General features: G+C 46.7%; 1 protein-coding gene across 1 annotated transcript; it reads left to right on the plus strand.

The window, feature by feature from the left end:
- The first annotated feature begins 752 nt into the window (after positions 1–752).
- On the plus strand, positions 753–7,621 carry FCRLB (Fc receptor like B). The gene is made up of 6 exons (XM_084776316.1): positions 753–815; positions 1,040–1,060; positions 1,433–1,687; positions 5,481–5,747; positions 6,268–6,546; positions 6,711–7,621. The coding sequence occupies exons 1-6, from the start codon at positions 785–787 to the stop codon at positions 7,139–7,141; spliced, it is 1,284 nt and encodes a 427-aa protein (XP_084632442.1). The 5' UTR covers positions 753–784; the 3' UTR covers positions 7,142–7,621.
- Positions 7,622–20,117: the final 12,496 nt, after the last annotated feature.

Here is a 20,117-nt window from a genome sequence, read left to right on the forward strand (position 1 = left end):
AAGGGTCTGGTGGAAGGAAAGAAGAAAGAAACAAGCGAGTGGAGGTGAGGTCACTGTGGGCTGGTCGGGGCAGGGGAAGGATGGGAAGAGGACTGAATGGTTCAGATTCAAGGAAAAGAGGAGGAGAAAATATATTACCCTTCTGGTTTTTGACTGGGGAATAACAGGTAAGCAGGGCAGGGCAGGGTGGTTGTATCATGCCTTTTTGTCTACTCATTTGTGGGAGGATGTGAGCTCCACTTCAAGGAACCTAACATGGACCTCTCTAGGCCTTACACCAAAATACCTGTCATCAGGGACAAAACAGGAATAAGATGGGCTGGGTGGCGGTGGCGCATACCTTAAATCCCAGCACTCTGGAGGCAGAGGCAGGTGGACTCACTGTGAGTTCGAGGCCAGCCTGGTCTACAAAGTGAGTCCAGGACAGCCAGGGCAACACAAAGAAACCCTGTCTCAAAACAAAACAAAACAACAGCATGGGCTTGTGAACATCAGCAGGAGCGGCTGGTGGGGAAAGGATGGAGTGGGAGTGGGATATCAACAGCATCTGTACGCCACCTCCATCTTGAGGAAGTAGGAACAGGCAGAAGAAACAACACTGTCTGTCTCCTAGTTTTCAGTGCTAGCTACTAACTGCCTTTTTTTTTAACTTCTTCTTCTTCTTCTTCTTCTTCTTCTTCTTCTTCTTCTTCTTCTTCTTCTTCTTCTTCTTCTTCTTCTTCTTCTTCTCTCTCCTTGCCCCTCCTCCAGCGTACCTCCAACCTTCTGTGAGCAGACTTTCATCATGTGGACCCTGGCAGCCCTCCTGCTTCTGGGTGAGTGGGTAATGAGTGGGGAGACGGGGAGTCAGACAGGGCAGGGCCTACGCTCACCTCAGGTTTCACTGTGTGCCTCGGGAGGATGAGATGGAGGCAGCTTTCTCAAAGCTAGGTAATTTGGTGTGGACAAAGACAAAACAGGCGTTGAGGCTATTCAAGGCTTTCCTGGGATCAAAAGTCTTTCCTGTCATAGAGAACATTCCTTCTTTCTTGCTTTGCAGTTCCAAGCAGTGGGCAAGCTGGTAAGTCTTACACATCTCTCATTCAAGTTTTGATAAGTTCCACTAGGGTAGATGCCCCAGTTCCTGGCTGTTCTGAGAAGGCATCTCCACCCCCCCCCACCCCCGACACCCCCACCACCATTACACACACTCTTGCTCAATCTTGATGACTAAACCTTCTTGTGCATAGCTACTAGAAATGGCTTCCGATTAATAGACTCCTTTTTTGGAGTCCCATGACTATGGTCTCCCTATTGCCAGGGTGGGTCCTTATGTGGGCTGGGTACCAGAAACTGATGTTTCCCAAGAATTCCCAACCCTGGGACCTCATTTTTGGTCAGGCACCTCACCATACTTTTCTTCCTCACACTGCCCCACCCCCCACATTCTCAGCTACTCTGGAGAAGCCTGTATTGTCTCTACACCCACCTTGGACCACCATCTTCAAAGGGGAGCGAGTAACCCTACGATGTGATGGGTACCACCCTCTGTTGCTGGAGCTCAGGCCCATTAGCACTCTCTGGTATCTGGGCCATGTCCTCCTGCCTTCCCACAAGAAGAGCATTGAGGTGCAGGCCCCAGGAGTGTATCGATGTCAGACACGGGGAGCACCCGTCAGTGACCCCATCCACCTTTCTGTATCTAATGGTGAGTGTTGGTCCTCCTGGAAGGGTAGACACCAGGCTATTCCCAAGGGACAAGAAGTGGGGAGAGGAAGGCCACACAGGCCCACCTTGAGTCTTTGGAGTAGTCAGAGGCAGTAAAGATACCCTGGTCCCAGAACTTGGGAGGCAGAAGCAGGTGGATCTCTGTGAGTTCAAGGACAGCCTGGTGTACAAAGTGAGTTCTAGAACTGCCAGGTCTACACACAGAGAAACCCTGTCTCAAAAAACAAAAACAAAACAACAACAACAACAGCAAAAGATTTCATGGTCCCAAAGGTTCCCTTTGTCTTCCTGATGGAGCATGAAGCAAATAAATATTATTAATATGCTGAGGTGACTCAGTTTCAGAAAGAGTTTCAGAAAGTCAGAATTTGTACTCTTTTCATACTACTGGAACCCTAATTCCCCCCCACCCCCCGCCTCTCTGATGTCACTATGTAGACTAGGTTGGCCTTGAACTACAAGGATTCCTTTGTGTCTGCCTCTTGAGTACTGAGGTTAAAGGCATGCACCACCACACCCCAAGAGGGTCCTTTTTACTTGTTTGTTTTGTTTTTTGAAATAGAGTCTCACCTTGTAGCCTAGGTGGCTGGCCTGAAACTCATGGAGTCTACTTTCCTCTGTCTCCCAAGGGCTGAGATTAAAGGTGTGCCCACCATGTCCAGTCAGGATTCTGACTTGTAATGTTTGTGTGTATATAAATAAAGGGATGTGAGAATGGTGTATATTTCATGACATCAGATGTGAGACCAAGAAAGGGGAACAAGAGGTATTGAGAAATGGAGGATGGGGTTGTCAAAAGGTCAGTAAATCAAGCCAGGCGTGGTGGCACATGCCTTTAATCCCAGCACTCGGGAGGCAGATCACTGTCAGTTCGGCCAGCCTGGTCTACAAAGTGGGTCCAGGACAGCCAAGGCTACATAGAGAAACCCTATCTCAAAAAACCAACCCCCTCCCTGCAAAAAAAAGAACAGTAAGTCTACATAGTGAGAGATGCTATTGGAGGTGGTAGGGCACAAGGAAGAGAGATGAAGGGGGAGAAATGATTAAAAATATTTTTTTGCTTGAAAAACAACACAATAGAGCTGGGTGGTGGTGGTGCATGCCTTTAATCCCAGCACTTGGGACACAGAGGCAGGCGGATCTCTGTGAGTTCGAGACCTGCCTGGTCTACAAAGGGAGTCCAGGACAGCCAAAGCTACACAGAGAAACCCTGTCTTGGAAAAAGGAAAGAAAAGAAAACCAACACAATAATGAAAGTTAGTTATTTGTGTTCTTAAAAAGTAGGTAGGCATGGTAGTATACACCTGTAATCTCAGGATTACACTCAGGAGGCTGAGTCAGGAGAGTTGCCACAGGAGATTAAGGTGAGGCTAGACCATATAGCAATACCCTTTCTCAAAAGTCTTTTTTTTTTTTAATAAAGAATGAAATAAGAGAGAAAGAGATGGGTCAGAAGAAGAGAAAGAAGAAGAAGGAAAGAAAAAAAAAGGCAGGTAGAGTGACTGAACAAAGAAATTAATAAACCAGGCTGCGGTGGTGCACGCCTTTAATCCCAGCACTCAGGAGGAAAAGGCAGGTGGATCTCTGTGAGTTTGAGGCCAGCCTGGTCTACAGAGCAAGTTCCAGGACAGCCAGGGCTACACAGAGAAACCCTGTCTCAATAAACAAAACAAAGAAACAAAAAAGGACCTTAATAAAACTTTTGTTGTTGGCATGTGTGCATGAGCACCTAGGAGTCAATCAAGAAACTAACTCTCTAAAAATATCTGAAGGGTTTCAAAGTAGGGATGAGAAAATTGGGCATGGTGGTGCATGTCTGTAATTCCAGTACTCGGGATACAAAGGCAGGATGACTGCAAATCCACAGCCCAGTCAGGGCTACATAGTGCATAATACCCTGTGTTAAAACAAACAACAGAGGCATTGACAAACAAACAATGGGGCTAGGAAAGGTAACAATCTTATCTGGGCAGGCAGCCATCTTTCTTAAGCATTTAAAGAACACCAGGCGGTGGTGGCACACACCTTAAATCCCAGCACTTGGGAGGCAGAGGCAGGAGGATCACTGTGAGTTCGAGGCCAGCCTGGTCTACAAAGTGAGTTCTGGGACAGCCAGGACTGTTACACAGAGAAACTCTGTCTCGAAAACATTAATTTAAAAAAAAAATAACACTAGGCAATGTTCCCATTAGCATTTAACACTTCTCCCAGTTTCCTGTTTGAGATCATTAAAGGTAGAAGCAGGCATGCCCACAGACAATGGCCCCGGCTGACAGAAACACAGAAACTGTGACTATGCCTTGAAGAGGATTTTAGAGACAAGGTCTCCATATGCATGCAGCCAGGCATGCCTTGACTTTCAATCCTCCTGCTTCAGCTTTAGAGGTGTGTGTGTGTGTGTGTGTGTGTGTGTGTGTGTGTGTGTGTGTGTGTGCGTGCGTGCACGCGCGCGCTTGGGTGTGTGTTTAATACCTAAAACAGAGGCTGGAGAGATAGCTCAGTGGTTAAAGAGAATTGGAGTCGCGTTCCCAGTACCCACATCAGGCCACAACCACCTATAACTTCAGTTCCCGGGGAGATGGCGCCTTCTTCTGGCCTCCTCTGACACCTGCACCTCCACTCACTAAGACAGACTCACAAAGACACAGGCACATACACCTAATTCCAAATGAATGAATGAATGAATTAAAAATTTATGATACCTAAAATGACATCTAGGATGTGCTAAGGATAGGGTTAGCTGCAGTGATGATGGTGGTGGTGTTGACTGAGTACATATAAGATACTTTGGAGATACCTAAGGCTGTTCTCAGAGACCTTTCCTTCAGGAGATAAAGCCTAAACGCAGGCACATAGGGCAAGGAGGCCTCAATTTAAGCTGAAAAGCAGGGACATTTGGGTTGAGAAAAAAGCTTTACAGGGGCTCTGGGCTCTATAAAGAGTTAGTTTTCTGAGAAGTTCAGTGTGGCTAGGCCCAGCTTGTGTTGAGTGAAAGGTGGGGCAAGTGAAAAAGAAACAGGCAGGGCTGGAGAGACGGCTCAGAGGTTAAGAGCACTGGCTGCTCTTCCAAAGGTCCTGAGTTCAATTCCCAGCAACCACACAGTGGCTCACAACCATCTGATCTGGTGCCCTCTTCTGGAGTACAGAAATACATGCATGCAAAAACACTGTATACATAATAAATCTTAAAAAAAAAAAAAGAAAGAAAGAAAGAAAGAAAAGAAAAGAAAAGAAACAGGTCATGGGAGAGGTTGTCAGAGACTAGGTCAGGAAGACCTTGAAGTCACATTGTGGGGCTTAAAGTTGATTTTGACAGGAGGCTCCTTGATGCTGGAACCAAATCTGAGGTAACTTTGCCTCCCTGGTACTATTTTCCTTCCTCCTGTTCAGTTTTCTGCACTGAGAAGATCCCAGGGGCTAGTAACCAAAACAGGAAACAGGAAATGGTTTTGGTGGCCAGGGAAATACAGTCTTGGGTACTGGGCAGGTGGTGGGGGGTGTGGTGAGTTTGGGGGGTGAGGTGTGGGGGAGGAAAGGCTGAGAAGGAAAGACACACAGAGCTGGTTTGGGTTTACTTTGGGTTTTGTTTTTGAGACAGGGTTTCTCTGTGTTAACTGCCCTGGCTGTCCCGGAACTCGCTTTTTAGACCAGGCTGGCCTCGAACTCACAGTGACCCTCCTGTCTCTGCTTCTCGACTGCTGGGATTCAAGGTGGGCGCCACTATGCCTGGCAGAGCTGGCATGAGTAAACAGTGTCTGTGGGGTCTGTTGCAGACTGGCTAATTCTGCAAGTGCCGTATGCTGCGGTGTTCGAGGGAGAGCCCCTGGTGATGCGCTGCCGCGGCTGGTACGACAAAGTTGTCTACAAGCTTCATTACTACCACGATGGCCAGGCCGTGAGATACTTCCATTCTAGCACCAACTACACGGTGTTACAGGCGCGAGCCAGTGACAGCGGTCACTACCAGTGCTCTGGCACCATGCGCATCCCAGTGGAGAGTGCGCCCATGTTCTCCTCTAAGGTGGCTGTGACTGTGCAAGGTGGGAGTACGACCACTGGGAATTTCTAGGGCTGGAACCAGAAGGGGGAAAAAATGGAGGCTGAACTCTCCAGCCTGCTTTCTAGGAGGGTGTCCCATCCCTATGACAACACATCTAGGTTTCTTGTTCTAGTTAGGGATCCCAATTAGGAGGGATGAGCTCTGGCCTGTCTGGAGGGCATGCTACATCCTTAAAAGAAGGATGCAGCTGTCCCCTTCAAGTCTAGAGAACGTCCATTGATTGCCAGCTAGGATGTAACTTGTAGCACCTGTCAGGATTCTGCCTCCCTTCAAACTGTCTCCATCCTACCTCCCCACCCCTCCAGGTGGCCTCAGTCTCCGGGCCCACATCTCTTTCTCCTACTCACTCTAGTTCTCTGAGTAGGCTAGGAGCCCTCTCCGGAAAAGGGAAGGAGAGGGATCAGGGCGGTGGGCAGGTCAGCAGAATGGTTGGTTGGTAGGGTACCATTCCTAGTGCCAACTCTTATAGCGCCGCGGCCTCCGTCTCGCCCTCCCTGCAGAGCTGTTCCAGACGCCAGTGCTCAGGACGCTGAGCTCGCAGGAGGCGCGCGGCCGTGTGGTGCTGCGCTGCGAGACGCGCCTGCACCCACAGAAGCGGGACACACCGCTGCAGTTCGCCTTCTACAAGTACAGCCGGCCGGTGCGCCGCTTCGACTGGGGCTCCGAGTATACGGTCCCCCAGCCAGAGATCGAGGAGCTCGAATCATACTGGTGTGAGGCGGCCACCACCACCCGAAGTGTCCGGAAACGCAGCCCTTGGCTGCAGCTCCCTGGGCGGGGTGAGTGACAGCTCAGCACTGCGAGTACTCTGCCTCCTGCATCCCAAGGTCCTCTCACAGTCTACCCATCTTCCCATCTTGGTCCTCTACCCTCTGCCAGACCCCGCCCCGCGTGGTCTTAGGACCAGAGACAGTCTCAGGTGACCAGGCGTGTTGCGTTGCAGGCTCTGTCCTGGATCTGGCATCCACCACCGCGCCAGCCCCACAGGCTGCAGCCTTAGCGCCCGGGGACAAGCCGCTTTCCTTCCGGAAGACGCCAGTGTCCAGATCCGTCCCGTCAGTCACTTCTGCCCCTAACAGCACCTTTGAGGGGCTGCAGTTCCCCGCGGGCCACGTCGCCACTGCTGGGCCACAAGCTTGTGTGCCTCTGCCCACGTCTGCGGAACAGTCACACGAAGCTCTGCCGCCCAAGGTGGACCTCCTGCTTCGCGAGATGCAGCTGCTCAAAGGCCTTCTGAGCCGTGTACTCCTGGGATTAAAGGACCCACAGGCCCTCCACGTGCTTACAGAGACCTCCAAGACACCCAACTCTCACGTTACTGTGAGCCCGGGAACCTCAGAGACCTCTGTCGTGGAAAGCCAAGTGGACAGCTAGTGTCTTCTTTCCTGGACCTTCCCCGCTGTAGCTCATGTGCAAACCAATCTATTAGTGTCCCCTCATGCTGTGGTTTTGCTTTAAAAAAAAAACAAAAAACAAAAACCAACCCTTGCCCGGTGGTGGTGGTACATACCTTTAATCCCAGTACTCAGGAGGCAGAGGCAGGCAGATTACTGTGAGTTCAAGGCCAGCCTGGTCTACAAATCGAGGCCAGGACAGCCAAGGCTACACAGAGAAACCCTGTCTTTAAAAAAAAAAAAAAAAAGGATTTCCACTTTACTAGACTGCCTATAGGTGATTTTGACCTTGTGCAATAGTTTGTGAACACGAACATCCTCTCTGGTGTGTTTTCCATAATCCCATAGAAGCAGACAGCTGTTGTGTACTACTCCAGCGTAGGTGAATGGGGAGTGAGGATTGAGGTTAATGAGCGCTTTAGTACATTGTAGGGTCAAGTTGTAATTATTCATAATGAATGTATGCTCTTATATTAAAATGACTTTCAAAATCCTATTAACTAATGAGTTTGTATCTCCAAAGTCCCAAGTACGATTTCAACTTTGGGAAAGATTTTAGTGTGGGCCTCTGGTTTCTGGCTCTAAAGGTCAGGAATCCTGTGCCAGGCTCACCCAGAGGCGTCCTTTGCCCCCCATGTAACCAGACAGAGGCACTCTGGAGCAGCCATACTAGCCTTACCGGAACTAACTTTATGCTATTTCAGGGCCAGATCCTCCTCTCTTAAGCTTCACAGTAAAGGCTGAGAACCAACTGTACCCTCCCGTCTTCAATCTGCTCTGCAGGCATTCACCTGCATTTGAGTTCCTGCTTCCCTCTGAGCAATTAACCACAAATGACACGCTTTTACATTTTTCTTTATGTGTGTGTGTGTGTGTGTGTGTGTGTGTGTGTGTGTGTGTGTGTACTGGCCCAGGAGCACTCACTGCAGTTCCCTTGTGGATGTCAGAGGACACCTGCCTAATTCTGAGGAGGAGTGTTCAGATCCCTGGATTAGTTGCCTGGTCTATAAGTGTCCTTGAGGCTCCAATGGCCAACCTTCTAATTCAGGCTTCTCTGGGGCAGCCTTTCCAGTGTCCAGGCTCTTTTTCCCTTCTGACTTTGTTCCCCTACGTTGTTTGCCAACCTTGATCTAAACAGAAAGCAGCTACCATCAGTGCCAAGAAACTTTGTAATCAAAATTCCCAGGCCATTTAATAATAATAATAATAATAATAATAATAATAATAATAATAATAGTGATTAGGATGATTTTATTTATATATATATATATGTATATATACACACACACACACACACACACACACACACACACTTTGGGCATGGCAGTGTATGCCTTAAATCTTTGGGAGGCAGAGGCAGGAGGATCTCTGTGAGTTCAAGGCCAGCCTGGTCTACACAATGGGGTTCAGGCCAGGTTTACATAGTGAGGCAGTTTCTCAAAAAACAAACAAACAAACAAACAAAAAACCTCCAAAACCCTGGGAGGGGGATGACAGAAAGCAGCCACCACTACCACCACCACCACCACACAAAAAAAAAAATTAAATGAGTTGACTGGAGGCCACCGTGCCAGCTTCTCCTTCAGTGTATGTTGTTGGCAGCCTCAACATTCATTTTCCCACATCACCATCTGCCTCCTATTGAGTTAGTGATGGAGGAAGACAGTGAAGAGGATGGAGGACTTTTTGGCAAAATTTAAATTAATCACAGCCCAGCTTACCCTGTGTGGAAGAGGAAAGCTGTATGCCATGTTCAAGCCACAGCCTTGAGTCCTCTGCCCCCACCCCCACAGGGCAGGGAAGGAGTACAATCACGCCCTTTGGTGTCTGTTTTGATCTCTCAGAACTGCCTGCACCAAGGAAATACAGCCTCGGCCTCATCCAACATTGTCTGTTTCCTTTCTAACCCACATTCCAGGAAACAAATGCTTCATTACTTAGGAGCCCAAGAGGGGATGGTATCCAGAAATCACTTCTGTCAGTCCCGATAGGGGAGCTGTTAGACTGTTTCTAAACTTTTACTATTTTAAGTAGTGCTGCAGTGACTGTCTCATCTCCAAATCTCTGATGGTCTTGTCTCTGTCTCCTCAGTGCTGGGAAGACGGGCATACCACATCTGCTTAGTACATATGTCAGTTCTTTTTTGTTTTGTTTTGATTTGGTTTGGTTTGGCTTTTCGAGACAGGGTTTCTCTGTGTAGCCTTGGCTGTCCTGGACTCGCTTTGTAGACCAGGCTGGCCTTGAACTCACAGAGATCCGCCTGCCTTTGCCTCCGAGCCGTAAGTCAGTTCTTATCATAAGGAATTTGCCTACAGGCCTTTTCTGTTTCTGGAATTTGAAACAAGCTTGGAAGGAGAAATGACTCAAAGAGACAGAATAGGCTAAAACAACACAACAGAGTCCTTGAGGACAATTAACAGCTCCCTGTCCTTCAGAAGGGCTTGGGGTTAGGGGGTGTGTGTGGAATCAAAGGACAGTTTCAAAGAAATCCAGGTATCACAGTGCTTAGACTCACGTCTAGGTGCCCTTAAAGAAAGGCTTCCTCCCTACCCCACCCCCAACTGTTCGGCAGGGCTTTCAGCTCTTTCTAACTCAGGATCTCTGCTCCATCCTGTCTCCCCCCACGCCCACCCCGAACACCCCAGTTAGTCTGCATTTGACGGAAAATATGAGACCCACAACTGGCAACAGTTCTTCAGATGGGTGAGTCTCAGATGAATAAAACACGGAGAGCACAATTTTATTTTTGGTTTTTACAATTAAGCAACTACACTTGTGACGGGATGTAAACAGTGATATTTCACTGAAGCCAGCTCATCATTTGCAGCATCTAGAAAGGAAATGGTTGAAATCACAAGGACACAGAGCAAGGGTGGGATGTGGAAGGAAAGAAGATTTGTAAAGAGATTTTTTTGGGGGGGGGACAATTCTTCCTCACATACAGGAAGTTTGGGGAAATGGACTGTCTCCTCTTCAAATCCTAAAGAAAAAGATTTCATGTGTCCCTTGGACCTTAGGAGGTACAACAGGGAGCGAACCTGATTTAGGCTCAGGGGAGCTACAGTAAGCAATGGCTGTAGGTAAGAAAAGCCACTTTGGGAATTGGCCCACAGCACAGAACATGGTGGAGTTCGGTGGTCACTGCAGACAGAAAAAGTGTCTTGATTCTTTCGCAGTAAGCCCCCAGGACAGGAAGAAAGGGCACCAAAAATTTAGGCCAACATTTTGATTCTCAGGGGCTGAGGGAAGATGTGCAAATGAACATCTGGAAGACAGATGTGTTGTTATATAAAATGAAAATCCCAGATGTTTGATTTTACCAATAAAGACACCACCAGGCATGGTGGCGCACACCTTTAATCCCAGCACCCAGGAGGCAGAGGCAGGGGGCTCTCTGTGAGTACGATGCCAGCCTGGTCTACAAAGCGAGTCCAGGACAGCCAAGGCTACACAGAGAAACCCTATCTCGAACAAACAAAACAAAACAAAAAAGGACTCAGGAGCCAGATGCTGGGGTGAAAACCTGCTAGCTCAGAGATTCAGAGAAAGCACCCAGCTGACCTTCCTATTCAGCTTATGTCCCAGAAGGAAAAAGCCAAAAACCCAACCGCTCAAGGCCAAACACTTGCTAACTCAGCTGATGGCCTAGGAGGAAAAAGCCAAAGAGCTTGCTAGCTCAAAAAGCCTGCTTCTTCTTATCCACGCTGTCTCAAAGTCCCTTCAACTCAAAGTCCCGCCTACTCTTTAACCCCCGTTAGCTGGTTTCTTGCTCCACCTTTTCACCTAGGGTCAACTTTGTTAAATTCTGTGTACACAAAGATTTTAGATTAAAAATGAGTGCTATGGCTCGGTGTGGTGGCGCACGCCTTTAATCCTAGCACTTGGGAGGCAGAGGCAGGTGGATTGCTGTGAGTTGGAGGCCAGCCTGGTCTACAAAGTGAGTCCAGGCTACACAGAGAAACCCTGTCTCGAAAAACCAAAAAGAAAAAAAGAAAGAAAGAAAGAAAGAAAGAAAGAAAGAAAGACAGAAAGAAAAAAAAGCATGTGCTACAGCTGCCTGAACCATACCTTAATCACCTGTTTACAATAAACAGAAAGTTCTTGGCTTAATGGTGTGTTTTAGGGTTGAGCCTCACCAAACAAAAGACAGGTTTTTACAGTTCACAATCTCCTGGTTCACAATGGGATCAAATATCCTGCAACACAGATGCATCCTCCTTAAGCCAATGGAAGTACTTATCAGAAGTAAACATTGCCAAGACGTCTACAGAAGTTTCCCTAGGAAGAGTTGGCATCTTCCATGTGCCAAGCTCAGAGAGCAGGAAGCCACCCATCCAAATAGAATTTATTTATTTATTTATTTATTATGTATATAATGTTCTGCTGCATGTGTGTTCCCCCCTCCCCCCCCCCCCCCGCACCCCCAGCACCAGAAGAGGACACCAGATCTCATTATAGATGGCTGTGAGTCACCATCTGATTGCTGGGAATTGAACTCAGGACCTCTGGAAGAGCAGCCAGTGCTCTTAACCTCTGAGCCATCTCTCCAGCCCCGACCCATCTCTTCTTTACCACCTTCCCTCCTCCTTTGGCTAAGGTGAGAAGCAAAGGAAATAGACATAGATGCAAACAGGAGCAGGAAGATGGGGGTGTGTGTAGAGGTAGGGTGGAAAAACACGATCTCAACGTCTGCTGGAGACAGTTCCTTCCCTGGATAAGAGGACAAAGGCTTATCTGTGAATAGAGGTTTACATATCTGTCACCACCTAAGATTGGGATTAGAATTTACAGATTGAGACTGTGACTGTGGCCTAAGCTTGTTACAGAGCTGTCCATTACTGACAAAAGCAGAGACACCATCGCTCTTTGCAAACCTTATGCATGTGTCACTCTGGGCTGTAAGTCAGTGGAGCTGGGCAGAGGCTGAGAGTCTGCACGTTGAACAAGCTCTGAATGACGCCAGCAATGCTGAGTCTTGGGCCACGCTTTGAGGAAGATAAGACGAAAAAGGGGAACAAACCGAATACATTTTAAATGGTTATGAAAGAAAAAAAAAAACCCTACATTTTGATCACATCATGAATCATGGCATACAAACCGTTCACTTTGTTTGTTTGTTTGTTTTAAGATAGGGTCTCACTATGTAATGTTAGCTGGCCTAGAATTCACTATGTAGACCAGGCTTGCTTGGAGCTCGTGGAGATCCGCCTGCCTCTGCCTCCCTGAGTGCTGGGGCTAAAGGTGTGCGCCACCACGCCTGGTTTTGGTTTTTGAAACCGAGATCACTGACGAAGAGCAGAGGCTGCAGCTTAGTAAATGGAGTGAGTGCTTGGTTCCGGTGCACGAGGTTCTGAGTTCAGTCTCCAGTAATATTTTAAAAGAAATTATGAACTAATACAGCCTTTAAAAAAAAATCATGTTGTGTAAAAAAAAAAAGTTTAATTCTATTTTCAGTTACCACTTTCCCACCTACTGACATAATCACCATTTAACAATTTGGTGTGAACTCCTTTAACCTTCTTTGCTTTGTTTTTTCAAGACAGGGTTTCTCTGTGTAGCCTTGGCTGTCCTGGACTTACTTTGTAGACCAGGCTGGACTTGAACTCACAGCGATCCGCCTGCCTCTCTGTCTGGCTTCTTTTTTTAAAAAAAGAGATTTCATTCCTTCCTTCGTTCCTTCCTCCTTCTCCTTTTATGAGGCAAGGGGTATTAGCGACTTTTCTGTTGCAGCGGTAAAACTCCATGACCAAGGCAACACGTGGGATAAAGAGTTCGCTGAGCTGACTGCTTCAGAGGGTTAGAGTCCATGATGGCTGGGTCAACATGGCAGCAGGCAGTAGACATGGCCACTGGGGCAGCAAGCTGAGACCACACATTTTGAACTTCAAGCAGCTAAAGTAGAAAGAGCAAAATAGAAATGATGGGAATCTTCTAACAGTCAAGAGTCAGCCTTTAATGAGGTACTTCCTCCAATAAGGATGAACTTGGTAACAGCGCCACCAACTGGGCCTGTGGGGGATGTTTTCATTCAAACCTTTACACCAGGTCCTACAGCTTGGTGGCCCAGAATTCACTAGCTAGAGCCAAACGCTGTCTCAGCCACATAGCAAGAACCTATCTCAAACAAACTAGCCTCTTCTCTCTATGGAAAGGGTCTCTGTTCTAGAAGAGACGTATTGGTTGGTTACCATTGAGCCATATCTTGTCTTTTAGATACAGTTGCTTAGTAAATCACCAACTTACTTCACAGTTCTAATATCCAGCTCATAATTCTCTCTTGCCCTTGCCCATAGAACTGTCGAAAAGGAGACCCCACCCCTGGCACCCACAGGGCAGCTCACACCTGTTTGTAACTCCACTTCCAGGACTTCTGACACCCTCACACATATATATACGCAGTCAAAACACCAATGGACAGAAAATAAAAAGAAAATTATGAGCCAGGTGTGGTGGCACATTTGTTTAATCCCAGCACTTGGGAGGCAGAGGCAGGGGGATCATTGTCATTTCGAGGCTAGCCTGATCTACAGAGAGAGTCCAGGACAGCCAAGGCTACACTGAGAAACCCTGTCTGGGAAAAAAAACAATTAATTAATTAATTAATTAATTAATATTTAAAGCATAGGGAAGTACCCAGTGTGTGAGTTTTCCTCTACTCTGCCTATCTAGAAACTTAAAAAACAAAACAGGAAGTCAAGGCAAGAGCAGTTTTAGCAAGCTGATGCTGCCACCTAGTGCACAGTTTTTTTAAACTTTGTTATAATTTTACTTCAGTTTCACTACTAAATAGTGGATTTGGGGGGGGGGGTGAGTTTTGAGACAGGGTTTCTCTGTGTAGCCTTGGCTGTCCTACACTCATTTTGTAGACCAGGCTGGCCTCAAACTCACAGCAATCGCCTGCCTCTGCCTCCCGAGTGCTGGGATTTAAGATGTGTGCCACCATGCCCAGCTTAAATAATGGATTTTATTGTAACATTTTCATACCTGTTTACTACTGTACTTTGCTTATTACAGCCATTATTCTCCCTTGACATCTTTCCCCTACTTTTGTCTCTCTCCAAATAGTCCTTCTTCTGCTCCCATGATGTGTGTGTATACATACACCTATATAAACACACAAGTGCACATATATGCACACACATATGTATATGCGTATATGTATGCACTATGTATACTTTTGTCATTATTGTGACAAAACATCTGAGAAAAGCAACTTAAGAGAGGAAGATTTTTTTTTTTTTTAAATTTCTGAGACAGGGTCTCACTCTACAGCCCTGGCTGGTCTAGAGCTTGCTACGTTGACCAGGCTGGCCTCAAATTTGCAAAAATGTGTTTGCCTTTGCCTCCAGAGGCATTACAGCACCATCAGAAAACCCACAGGAGGAAGGGTGTTATTACTCATGGTTTCAGAGTACGGTCCACTGTGCAGGTGCTAGGTGGCAGGAGCAGTCCCATGGGGCAGTAGTGTATGCCATAGAACCTTACTTGGCAACTGGACCAGGGAGTTAGAACTAGAGTTGGGCATAGCCGTCCAGACCCGCCCCCACTGACCCGCTGCCACCATTTGGGTCCAAGTCCCAAAGACGCCATAGCCTTCAAGGAAAAAAAAAAAAAGCACTACCACCTGGGAGCCAAGTGTTCAAACACAGAGCCTGTGCAGGCATTTCAAATTTAAACAGTAATTGCGTGTATGAGTGCATATACATTCATATGCACGTGAGAGAAAGCATGTAACATTTCTTTGTTCTCTTACCTTCTCTTGTCTCCCCTCCATCCCCATTTGACCTTTCGTCCCCACACACAGTCCTCTCTCTGCTTTTGTGTCATGTATGTGTGTATATGTATATATTTATGTGTATATTTGTATATATACATGTATGTGTATATATTCATAAATATATACATATATAGTATGTATTTATATGATATTGTCTTTCAGTGACTAGCTCCTTTTCCTAACACAATAATCTATACGTCTATTCACTTTCCTGAAGATGACATGATTGTATTTTTCCTGTAACTGAATACAACTGTACCACGTACCTATATTACATTTGTTCACCCACTCACCCATTGATGGGCATCTAGGCTGGTTCTATGTCTTAGCTACTGTGACTATTCAATAGTCAGAGGGTGAAGGGGAATATGTTTGGGCCCCATGTTTGATAATCTCTCAGCAGTTTATGAAGAATGAAATATTAAAGAGTTTGGAAGCAATCAGAGGACAGACCCTCTTTTAGTTCACAAGCCTGCCATAGTTTATCACATTTCTGTTTTTCATCATTTAAGAATCCTGAGGGAATGTGAGTACAGGCGTTACTAGGCTTGGTTTGTTGTTTTGGTTTTGGTTTTTTCATGGGGGCACTGAAGCGCACAAGGCTTATCTGGGTTAGTTGTAATCGTTCGGGCAGTAGATGACAGAACCAAACTGAAGTATAGAACGCACGGCAGCGGGAAAGAAAGGCCCTGGCCACTCCCCTGCATTCTGTTTGTCTGGGAAAAGATTAGGAAAGAGTGGCTCTGTAAAATACGTTCACAAGCCCTGGGCGTGGTGGTGGCGCTCGCCTTTAATCCCAGCACTTGGGAGGCAGAGGCAGGCGGATCTCTGTGAGTCCAGGACAACCAAGGCTACACAGAGAAACCCTGTCTCGAAAACCCCAAAACCAAGCAAACAAAAACAAAACACATTCACAAAACCAGGACATGGAACAGACAGGCTCTGCAGTGCCCCTTATCCTGCCCATCTCCTGCTGTTTACCAGTTTCTTCCATAGCTGAAACGGGAAGTAAGAGAATGAGCTAAGGCTCACTAGCAAGTTTCTGTCCCAACACTTCTGAGAAGGAGAGCAGCCCCACGTGCTACATTTGCAAATGTTAAGTGGTGGTGGAAAGAGATGAAAGATTTGGTCACGTGTCCTGGTTGTTTCTATACAATGGATGAGGTGTTCAACTCCAGGTAGTCACCTCGGGCCCTAGGGTTCTGAAGAGCTCAATTATTTTCTCAAAATATTGGCAATAAGTAGACTTAAAGGGAGACTCACATACCTTTCCAGAAAAAAAAAAGTTGTTTTTGAGACAGGCTTCTCTCTCTCTCTCTCTCTCTCTCTCTCTCTCTCTCTCTCTCTCTCTCTCTCTCTCTCTGACCTTGAGCCTGTAATACTCCTGTTCAACCTGCTAATGCTGAGTTTACAGGAGTGTGACACCATCAGAGTTTGAATTAATACCAGGATAGATGTAGATCCACTTATCGACAGTCAGTGGCCACTGACTGGCTTGGTTGGGCAGAGTGATTCGTCTCATTCAATAGCTTCATTACCAAGTCACTGGCACGGTCCTTTCTTCCAACCACTCCATCACCTTGACCCCAGCTACTCCATCACCTTGACCCCAGCCACTCCATCACCTTGACCCCAGCCACTCCATCACCTTGACCCCAGCCACTCCATCACCTTGACCCCAGCCACTCCCTCACCTTGACCCCAGCCACTCCATCACCTTGACCCCGGCCCTTCCTGGTCTGAAGACCCTGCTGTAGAGTGAAGCTTGGGATTTCTTTCTTTCTTTCTTTCTTTTTTTTTTTTTTTTGAGACAGGGTTTCTCTGTGTAGCCTTGGCTGTCCTAGACTCGCTTTGTAGACCAGGCTGGCCTCGAACTCATAGCAATCCACCTGCCTCTGCTTCCCGAGTGCTGGGATTAAAGGCGTGCGCCACCACGCCCAGCCAGTTTGGGATTTCTTTCTCTCACAAACGAGACACGACTGGATGAGATAATTCTCATTACAACCGTGTGATGAAGCCATACTTATTCAGAAGGAACTGAGAGTGTAAAAGCCTAATGATTTTCTAAAAGCATTCCATCACCCCATTGGTAAGCATCAGGGCAGACTCAGCCCGAGACCCAGACTGAGGCTCCCACCAGCTTCAGACACACTGCTCTTCAAAGGCGACGCTAAATCTGAGCCCACCACTCCCCAGGCACCTTGCCTTCTCACCAACACACGCAAAGTAACAGATGTGTGGCACCCACTGTCCATTTATGGTTTTGCTCAACATTCTTATTTGGAATCTTTAGAGTATGTTTCATGTGTGTATCTTTATGGCTATCCTAGATGTTTTTTATGGTTTATTTTTACTTGTATATGTGTGTGTGTGTCTCTGCGTGTAGCATACCTGTAGGTACTACAGAAGAGGGAGTCAGATCCTGTGGAGTTGGAGTACAGGCAGCAGTTATCAGCTACCCAATGAGGATGCTACAAACCAAATTTCAGTTCTCCGGAAAAGCAGCAAATGCTGTGAATGGCCGGCTCATCTCTCCAGCCTCTGCCCTGCATCAGAAGTCCCACTAAGAACACACTTGCAGGCAGACATGGTAGCTAACACCTGGATCCAGCCCTTGTGAAGTCTCAGGCGGGACGGTTGCCACAAGTTTGAGGCCAGCACAGACTACATACTGAGTTCCGAGGTTACAGAATGAGCCATGTTGAGCCCCCGATCTACAAAACAAACAAAAAGGGAAGAAAGAAAGAAAGAAAGAGAGAGAGAGAGAGAGAACAGAATAGCAGAACTTGAGATTTACCGGCACCAAACTCGACACTTTGCTGAAAATAGAAAGAGGAACTTCAATTTGGTCTATGATGAGGAGGTGAAGGGACAGAAGAGGGAAAATTTCTTTGCTAATTGCTCAGCAGAGAGTTGCATTTACTGAAAATACTGTTAAAGATGAAAATGAAGCTTTTTTTTTTTAAAGAAACAACCAAAAAGTGTTGAGTGATGTGTGTCCTCATGTGATTGGCCACAGTCTATAAAATGACACTTTCAAAATATAACCATAAAAAAGAAAGTATAAAAAAAATTCTAAGCCGGGGTCGGTGGCACACGCTTTTAATCCCAGCACTTGGGAGGCAGAGGCAGGCAGATCACTGTGAGTTCAAGGCCAGCCTGGTCTACAGAGCAAGTCTAAGACAGCCAGGGCTAAACAGAGAAACCTTGTCTCAAAAAAAAAAAAAATTGCCTGGCACGGTAGTGCATTCCTGTAATCCCATCACTCAGGGAGGCAGAGGGAGGCAGAGGGAGGCAGATCTCTCTGAGTTCTGAGGCCAGCGTGGTCTACAAAGTGAGTCCAGGACAGCCAACATTACACAGAGAAACTCTGTCTTGAAAACAAAAACAAAACTATTAAATATGTTTTAACCATATTCTTCCCCTATCCGAAATCCTTCCAAATCCTCTCCCCCTCCCTACTCACCCAACTTTTAAATTCTTTCTCAAACAAACAAACAAACAAACAAATAAATAAAAATACAATACAACAAGAGGATAAAATAAAACACAAGACCCTCTCTAAAAGCAAAACAAAAGATCCCCAGTTTCTAAGTAAACACAAAACACTATGGAGTCCCTTATTTGTTGGTCAACTACTCCTGAATGCGAGGCCTGTCCTGGAGTGGTTCATAAACCTAATGTCACTCCACAGGAGAAAAGATTTTCCCTCTCCAACTAGTTCTGTTGCCAACCTTTACCATAGTGGGTAGATTTTCATCTGTTTATTCATCCATTTAAAAATATATAATAAAATGAGATACAGTTACAGAAAACTGGTTTCTTGCATAAAGGCAAATGGCGCCACCTGGTGTCTAAAAGCACTAACAGACGCTTAAAATTAGCTTCAAGAAGTCAAGGCAGGCTCTGGGTATTCAACCTAAATATGTCTCCTATCTCCAATTTGAAGGGCCTTAAATTAGGTCTCACAGACAGTCCAAACATCCAGAGATGAACTCAACCTGCACTATCAGAGGATTTTTGGTGGTTAGAGAAAAGCCAGCATTCCTCAGGAACTTGTCAAACTGGTTCCCATCTGCCAAAATGAGTCATTTCCCTTATCTCTGGCAGGGGGATATATGGCTCCATGACATGGTTGCATATCAAAGCCCATGCTGGACCAGGATCCCTCAGTACCTACCCGTGTGTGTGTGTGTGTGTGTGTGTGTGTGTGTGTGTGTGTGTGTGTGTATTGTGTGTATCTGTAGCCCACCAGAGATGACCACTGAGACATATTTTACAGCCAACTGAAAGTCTTTATTCCAGGCAGCTGGAATGGGGCTTTTTTTTTTTTTTTAAGAGCCCTGTCCTGGCATCTTGCTCAGTAGCTGCAGGGGGCGCTTTGCAGAAATGAGCAGCTAGAAGCAAGCAGTGAAGAGCGGGTTCTAACTGAAGCTAAGATAAGCGGTGAGCTGGAGGGGGTTCCACACAAACAAGCAGTTTTAACAAAGATTAAGATAAGTTCACTATGACATCCTGACCTTTGGTTCCTAGAGTAGGGTCGGGTGGTGTTCCATCTCCTCGGTGGGATTCTCCATCAAAAAGATGAGAAACTTAACTCAGCAAGAACAAAACGAAGGGACCTTGTCTTGCCCCGTCACAGGGACAAGAGGAGAACTACAAATGAAATCTTACTTTGGAGGCCTGAAGTGACACTGCTGAGTGAACTGGGAACTACAACTCAGTTGTGTGACCAGTTGCTCCTGCTATCTCTTTCCTGAAGGTTTTCATGTCACTAGCAGAGGGATTACAACTGAAGGTGCCACTAAGGTAGGGTGAGGAGCTCCTCAGAGATCTCTACTGGGGCATCCCAGGCCCTTGACAGTTGCCACAGCAGAATTTCAGGATGAGTCAGAGTGAAACATGTTGGTGAATTTATGAAGTAGAAAGACTAGCCGGGTGTGGTGGCGCACGCCTTTAATCCCAGTACTCAGGAGGCAGAGGCAGGTGGATCGCTGTGAGTTCGAGGCCAGCCTGGTCTACAAAATGAGTCCAGGACAGCCAAGGCTAACACAGGGAGATCCTGTCTTGAAACAACAAAAAAGGAAAAATCAAACACACACACACACACGGATGAGGAGCTGGAGAGATGGCTCAGAGGTTTAGAGCACTGATTGCTCTTCCAGAGGTCCTGAGTTGA

Source organism: Acomys minous (assembly GCF_964271855.1).
Source record: "Acomys minous genome assembly, chromosome: 1".
NCBI lineage: Eukaryota > Metazoa > Chordata > Mammalia > Rodentia > Muridae > Acomys > Acomys minous.